This window comes from Echinops telfairi, unplaced genomic scaffold (genome assembly GCF_000313985.2).
Source record: "Echinops telfairi isolate 266 unplaced genomic scaffold, ASM31398v2 ScPeMD7_2010;HRSCAF=2546, whole genome shotgun sequence".
Lineage (NCBI taxonomy): Eukaryota > Metazoa > Chordata > Mammalia > Afrosoricida > Tenrecidae > Echinops > Echinops telfairi.
Genome location: NW_022105908.1, coordinates 11,159,881 through 11,168,141, shown reverse-complemented (window position 1 = coordinate 11,168,141; position 8,261 = coordinate 11,159,881). Strand labels below are relative to the sequence as shown.

Below are 8,261 nucleotides of genomic sequence, written 5' to 3'. Positions count from 1 at the left end.
AGTAGAAGTGAGGCTCGCTGCGGGCGTCGTGGGCTGTGGCCGGAGACCCCCCAGCCTCGTGGTGCTCGGTGCTCGGACGGGCCTCAGTGAGGCTTCCTTCCTGCGTGTGGTGTAGACACCTGGGACGCCCCCCAGGTGCAGCTCCCGCCAAAGGCCGCTGTCAGCCTGCCCGCGGCTGGACCCAAACGTGCCCCCTGTGCTGCCCTGTGGCTGAATCCGAGTCTTGAGTGGGCCAGTGACGGAGGGCCGACGGAGCCACAGTGCAGACATGAGCTGAGATGATGTAATGCAGTGAAAGTGCCCGAAGGGCACGGTGTTTTCCCAGAGGGCAAGTGCCCAGTCTGTACATGCTTCATAGATCTAGTGGCAGAGCTGGAAGGACCGTCTGTTAATTTTAAGCCAAGGTTCTTGGCCTTTAGGGTCCCTCCCTCCTTCCCTCCCATGGAGTCATTGCTGCCTCAGCGACCACCCGTGTGTTCCGAGGCTGTAACTGTTTACAAGAAAGCCCAATCTTCCTCCCGCAGCTGCTGGTGGTTTTGAAATGCAGACCCTGCGGATCGCATCCCCGCTGGTAACCACTACACCGCTAGGCCTTTAGTTAGATATTCGTGGGCTCCATTCCATCAGGACTCAGGAATCTGCGTGTGAAAGATGCACCCCAAGTATGTGCAAAGCAAGTAGTTCAGTGGTCAAGACTAGCCCGAGTACTGTTCTGGCCAGTTTACCTATCTGAACAGGTGAAGACTGTTATATCCATTGGGCTATGGTTCACACAAATTAATGGCCGAGATGAGCCTACTGCCCAGATTCCTCTGTTCTCCCCACATACACACCCCACTTGCTTACTTAATCACCTTAGCTTTACAGGAAGGTGTTTATCAGGTTCAGGTTGAAGGGCCATCTGTGCCCTCAGGCAGAAAATCCACTTTGTAACAGTTTTTCTTTGGGGGAGCACTACTGAAAAAGCCTCGCTTGAGTGGAACCTGGGGTAGTGGAGCTTATTTTGAAAGATTAAATGTGTTTTATGTGGGCATAGAAAGGCTTATGCAAAGCCATGGTTACTCAATGGTTAAACCGAAAGGTCAGCGTTTTTAACCCACCAGTCACGACAGAAGATAAGAGTTCTGATGGTCTGTTTTCTGAGATTACAACCTAGGAACAACTGTGAGGTAGTTCTCTGTCCTATAGTGTCACTGTGAGTGGGAATTGGCAACTCACAAGTTAATTTGTCTCGATTATTTTTTATATTTTATCTTGAGGGGAAGTGATATTTGGAATGTTTTACTGAAATTTACTCTTTTTAGTGACTTTGAAGCATTGTTGGCCTCTTCATTAAATGACTATTTTTCTTTTTTAAGTTTATTGTTTGTTAATCGGTAGTTAAGACATATCATTCCATAGTTCAATCAGGTCAAGCAGTATTGTACAATTGCTACCACAATCAGTTTCCAAACATTCTTTTCTTCCTGGATGAATGACATTTTTCATTTGCTTGAAAGAGGCAGATTCTTCCTTAATGGTTGTTTGTTTTGTTTTGTCTGTTTTAGCTAGGATTTCAGATCTGCCTGGCAAACCTAGGATACCACCATGCTGGCTGCAAGGTTTGTGTGCCTCCGGAGTCTCCCTTCCAGGATTTTCCAGCCAGCATTCACCAATGGCTCCCCTCTTCTGAAGAATTCCATCACAAAGAATCAGTGGCTTTTAACACCCAGAAGGGTAAAGATGCTTTGTTTTTTATATTCCCTGTCTTTATCCTTTTGTGCTCCTAGAGACAATTTTGTGGAGTGAGTTTGAAGCTTAGTCTTAATGCTTTTAGTAATTTATTGAAACAATTAGTTTTGATAATATCCCAAAACAGTTTTCTCCCCATTAATTTGAAATAATTCTGGCCTATCCTTATGACATATATAAGGGTAAGTAAAAAATATATAGCTACTAAATTATAGGAACCTCAATTAAACCGCAATATCAGAATGTGAAGTTTGTGTTTATCAGCATAATGTCCACTTGGGGGTTGCTGTGAGTGGGCAGTGAGTGGGGTTTGTTTTTTGGAGGTCTGTGGCGTTCGAAAGGTGTGTTTCCATCTCTACCTTTTCCCTGAAGAATTCTGCACTGTTCAGTTTATACCACATCAAACTGGCAATGTAGCTTTTTTGAGGAACCTGAATCATGTTTCTGAAAGTCTTTCAGATTTGGGGCAGAAGTCTGAAGGAGCTGATCAGGGTGATAGGTCAGATAAGATATGGTTTCCCAGTGAAACTAGTGGAGAACAGCCATTGTTACTCAGAGAAGGAGCAGATGCATTATTTCCTCCCCATTGCTTTCCCAGCCTTTTCTCACCAATGCAGTTTTCCATTGTCTTCAAACAAGCACAAAGTCCGACGTTCGTTGATTAGCCCAAGATTAGCCCTTCGGAATCCTAAAAACAGTTGCCATAACTTTCTGAATTGACCTTTCTGTCTTGAATTTAACTGGCCCAGCAACCCCCTCCTAAACCAGTTTTTTATTGGAATTTGTTTGCAGCATGTTGGCAGTGCTTCTTCCCAAATTATACATTCTATAAAGTGTTCTTTCATCGGCTTCATTTTGCATAAAAAACTAATGGAAAGATTAGCTCTTTGAGTTACATGATCTTCATACAGTTCTTTTGGCACCTATCTAGCCAAAAAGTTGCTGAGGCCAAAATTGTCACTAAAAATTGAAAATGCTGAGCCATGTGAGACCCAGCTACATTCCTTATGTATCCATGGGAAACTTGTTTAAACATGCTGTGTTTAAATTGGGCAGGATGAACTGGAAGCCCAACAGTGGTACTTTTGGGCTTACTCTTTTTTTTTTAATTTAAAGATCTTTTTCTTGGGGGGGTTCTTAAAGATCTTATAACAGTCCATACATCAATTGTATTAAACATATTTGTACATATGTTTCCATCATTATTTTCTAGACATTTACTTTCTGTTGAGCCCTTGGTATCAGCTACTCTTTTTGCCCTCCCTCCCCACCCCCATCCTTCTCACCCCCTGATAAATTATGAATTATTATTATTATTATTTTCATATCTTACACTAACCACTGCCTCTCTTCCCCCATGATTTCTATTGTTCATCCCCCTAGGTGGGGGTGTGGTTATGTGTCAGTCATCAAGATCAATTCCCCCTTCCTCCTCTACTCCCGTTCCTGTTCTGGATTCCGTGTGTTGTGGGCTCTAATCTCTTAGCTGGACCTAGGCACATGCTCTGGTCTAGCCCAGTGAAAGGCAATACTGGGGTCATGATAGTGGAGGGTAAGGTTCCTCAAGGAACCAGAGGAATATTGTTTCATCAGTGCTTTACTGCACCATGATTGACTCATCCCTTCCCTGTGACCCCTCTGTGAGGGGATATCCCATTGTCAATAGATGGGATTTGCGTCTGTCCTGACACCCCTTTCTCAACAATTTGTTTGTTTGTTTGTTTGTTTGTTTAGGGTCTCGGTCCTGGCAACACCTCATGATTGCACAGACTGATGTGCTTCTTCGATGTGAGATTGTTGCTTCTCTGCTAGATGGCCACTTGTTTAACTTCAAGCCTTTAAGACCTCAGAGGCTATATCTTTTGATAGCCAGCCACCATCTGCTTTCTTCACCACATTTGCTTGTCCACCCATTTTGTCTTCAACAATTGTGCCAGGAGGGTGAGCATCACAGAATGCCAGGTTGTTAGAACAAAGTGTTCTTGCATTGAAGGAGGGCATGAGTAGAGGCCCGAAGTATGTCCATTACCTCAGTGTATTACCATATAAATATATGTACATAGGCCAGTACCTCTATTTTTATGAACTCATGTATTTCCATATGAGCACACCCATGCTTATACCTCTATCCATAGCTTTGCTTCCTAGATTGTTCCTGTTTCCTTTACCTTCCTCCTGCCCCACCATCATACTCACCCTACTTTCTGCCTCTTAGTAATTCCTCTCAGCTAGATTGCTGTTGCTCCAACACCGCCAGGAACTCTATACCCTTGTTGTTGATTTTAATTCCCTACTTGTTCTCCTGTTTGTGGCATTGTCTGCTCACTGCTCCCTTCCCCCACCTCCTCCCCCAGACCCTCTGGGACTATCAGTCCCATTGCTTTCTCCTCAGGCTTGCTTCCCATGCATTAACAGAGATTGAGCAAAACGAAAACAAAAGATTGAATACACACACATCCATAATTCCAGGTCTGTCGGCTGACCTTTATGACTGTCTCCCCACTGGTCCTGGGGGAATTCCAGGAGCTGCCCTACCTAGGCTGAAGTCTCTTTGGGCACTCTTCATGGTCTATGTGGCTTTGCTCTGCTCCTGTTGCTGATCTGCTGTGTCTCCCCAGTTTTGTCCTCTGTCGCGGTATGATCCAGTGAGGGGACATCATGTTGTACTTACTTTTATATAAAAGAAAAATAACCTTTATAACGTTAATACCTCAACATTTCACATTCAAGAATGTAGAAAAATTGGTGAAGAATTGATGACTAATTATATGTTGTAGTAAAGATATCTTGAGAAGACCTACAGTTAAAATTAAGAACCCAGAGATAGTAGTTGGCCAATAGTTTTTTAAAATGTTAATTAAAATTATTTCAGATCTTGTTTAGAAGATGAAAATAAAACCTCTCAGGTTAGAGGACAACCCTCTTTCACAGTACCTTCAACATTCAATTGATAAAGAATGTACATTTTGAAATGTTGGTAAATAAGGAGAATGTACCAAAATACCAAAAGTAGAAAGAAACATCCTTTTTTCCTCTTAAATCACATATGTGTGGAGAAATATAAAATAAATGTCATCTTTACTCCCCTTGGTTTAGTGTTACAGAAATAATGCCTTTTTCAAGCCAGTTTCCTACATGACAAAATCTAGCTACAATTAATATTTATTGAGTACATATTTTTAAATATTGATGGCGTTTTATCTTGGTATTTGATTCGTGTTTTATATGCTGTAATCTAGAGTTATAAGTAAAATCAGGTTATGAAATAATCTAAAAGTTAAGCATAAAATGAATTAGTGATTCATAGTTTTCTAGTGTAAAGAAATCCACAGTTCCATTTTATTCTCAACATTGTTTTTGACATGGATGGTATGTATCTTTGCACATATATCAGGAATATGCCACCAAGTCAAGAATTGGAATTCGGCGTGGAAAAACTGGCCAAGAGCTCAAAGAGGCGGCAATGGAACCATCCATGGAGAAAGTATTTAAAAGTAAGTGACAGTCTTTTAGAGAACCATGAACAGCCTTCTCAAAATATTTACAAACTTGTATCTGTGAGGTGGCTCCAAAAATTGTATGGGAAAATGGAATAAACAAGTATGGGAAGAAAGGCCATATTTCTTAGGCTCCTAGGGACCTAATGACTCCTGAAACATTGGTTCTGAGGACAGGGTTCAGTTGTTCTCAGTCACCGTTCTTCACTGAAAACCTTATTTTCACCATTATCATATGAGGAAGTTCATTTGAAGTTGTACAGAAACCCCCCCCCCAATGGTTTTTAGACTTCATCCACATATCACACAATCCAATAGTGTAGTCACATTAGGAAGAGTTGTATCATCTAAAGTTGTATCGAATCTTTATTCAAGTACATAGTACACTTCCTCCTCATTTAGCAACTCTCTCGGTATCTGACGTTTTACATTCATAGCAGTAATAGAAAGATTTGTCCCATTTTGCACATTAACGAGGTGGTGAGTGGCAATGACGGAGTGGGGATGGGTCTTGGGACAATCTTTGGAAAGCTGGGCTGCACCTCTGTGGGCATGACCTCTGGATACACGCACAGGCAACTTTCAGTCAGCAGGTGCCTGCTCTGGATCCCCAGCTTCTATGCAGTCTGTGGTCCTGCACCCCAAAATTGTGAGGTAGAAATGGAAAAGAAAGAGGCATTGGAGAGAGTATTTGAAAAGAAATGTATGAGAATTTCACGATAATCCCAGTTAGCTTAACTGAGTTTGGAATCTCTACCTTGATGAGGCCAGGCTCCTAGTGCCCTTGTAAGATGTCCCCAACATTAGTGACACACCAAGCCTAGAGGGTAGAGCAGGCTCTGAGATTGGGACTAAAAGGAGTGAGAGGAAGCCTGCACTCAGCTCCATGAGAGAAGCTCTAACCCAGCCAGGAATGTCAAGTGGGTAAGCTTGGGCCTTCTGGGTACTTAGCCCAGCTTGAGTCAGCTTTGTCTCCTCCAAGCCTCTGCAGAGAAATAATCCGTATTGCACTCGTCACAGTGGCCGGCACATCAGTAAACCTGCCATTGAGTCATTCCAACGTACGTGACCCTATAGGACACAGTGGCCAGTGCAGCACTCACTGAAATCAACTTGATTCCAATTCCTAGTGACCCTGCAGGAAAGTGTAGAACTGCCTTGGGATTTCTAAGATGGTCCCTTTTTACAAGAGTAGAAAGCAGCCTCATCTTTCTCCTGCTGTGGGCTGGTGTGTTCAAACTGCTGACCTTGCAATTAGCAGCCCAACCTGTAACCCACTATGCCACCAGGACTCCTAGCAGTAAATCCTAGCTCTTAATATTTTTTTCATCAAAATTTCTAACTAACATAATCAGGAAAAAAATGGGGGCAGAAAAAAGGGGGCCTCCATTTTCACATAAATCCAGTTTTCACATAATAACCTGGTCTCTGGAACTGAACAAGATTGACAAGTTATGACTGAGTTTCTTGCTTGTTTCAGAACAAGAGTAAATAACAGAACATAAACCACTGATTTAAAGAGAATTCATGACCACCGATTTTAATTAAAGAGAATTCATGACCAAAACATAACTCTTAGTAAAACCCCACTGTTCAAGAAGGGTTTTCTAACTAGCTAGCCCTGAAGACCTTTTAGGAGGTAGTACTTTAATGAAGTAAGTTTGCCTGACAATTTGGATTTCAGCTTGAGTTTCAGAAACTAAACAAAGCTAATCAAATAACACCACTGCTCTTAACCTTGCAACATGTCAATCAATCTAAAAAACCCTAATCACTATCCCTGTAGGCATTACCTTCCAATTCATTAAAACCAAATTATGTGAATTGTATAATGATATTCTTAGTGAATAGATTTAGACTAAAGGGACTAAGATACTCTTTCTGAATACTTTCCACCAAGTTAGTCATGCCTCTCTCCATACTCTGAAACAGTAACACCGTCTCCTTTGAGTCTGCTGCATAAACACTCTTTACATTTTTATTTGCTCTCCCCTCCTCTTTTTAATCAATCATTTTATTGGGGGCTCTTGTAGCTCTTATAACATTCCATACATTAGACATATCATGCACATTTGTACATATGTTGCCATATCATTTTTCAAAACATTTTCTTTCTACTTGAGCCTTTGGTATCAGCTCTTTTCCCTCCCTCCACCGCGAACCCTTGATAAATTATAGATTATTATTTTCCTATCTTAGACCATCTGCTGTCTCCCTTCATCCACATTTTGTTATTCGTCCCCCTTGGTGGGGGCAAGGCAGGTGTTGCATGTCAGTCATTGTGATCAGTTCCCACTCTCCTTTTTCTTGATCCCATGGAAAACATCTTTGTTAATAGCACTGTAAATAGTGTGATGTGTCTGTTAACTGTTCACTTCTTAGAGAAACATGACAACACACCCTAACATCTCAGTAATAAAGTAAGGTATATCGTAGAAGTGTCCACTAATCATTGCCCCTTTAGCTTCAGTGGTGTCCCTTTCTTCTGGACTTCTTATTTGAGAAGGTTTCTATAACCTCATACATACTAGTTATGGTCATTATTAAGAAATATAGTGTAGAGTTTTATTACCCTAATATAAGTGTCAATGGCTTCATAATCAGTACTTTAGATTTGTGGTTAGCCTAGACTTGTTTAATCTTTTCTCAATTGTGTTTTCTGGATACATTACCATGGGCTAAATCAATAACATCATAAAACAAGAGACACCTTATGCTCCATGGAGATAATATATAAGGTTCTCTAACATAAAATAACAAAGGTGCCCCTAAGGTAAAACAGGCAGATTGAAAACAGAGATACAGGAAAGATTTGGGAATTGAAATTAGTCCTAACTCCAATCTAAGAACAATTAGTTCTTTTGACATGGAACCTACTCGATACTTGCCCTCATGGAGGAAACACAGAAGTGCTACAGCAAAGTGTGGTGAAGAAATTGGAGAGTGCCCAGCTGTCAGAAAAGTAGTGTCTGGACCACATGGCCAACCCCACTATGAGACGAGATGCTCCTCACTGGCCCATGGCCCTGCGGG

The 8,261-nt window shown here is 41.7% G+C and overlaps 1 protein-coding gene across 1 annotated transcript in view; it reads left to right on the top strand.

Moving 5' to 3' along the window:
• Positions 1-1,529: 1,529 nt before the first annotated feature.
• GHITM (growth hormone inducible transmembrane protein) overlaps positions 1,530-8,261 on the top strand; it is a 14,154-nt gene continuing 7,422 nt past the window's right edge. The window contains exons 1-2 of the mRNA XM_013007319.2: positions 1,530-1,716; positions 5,126-5,225. Coding sequence (XP_012862773.2) covers positions 1,588-1,716; positions 5,126-5,225 — 229 coding nt within the window. The 5' untranslated portion in view covers positions 1,530-1,587. The remainder of the gene's footprint in view (positions 1,717-5,125; positions 5,226-8,261) is intronic.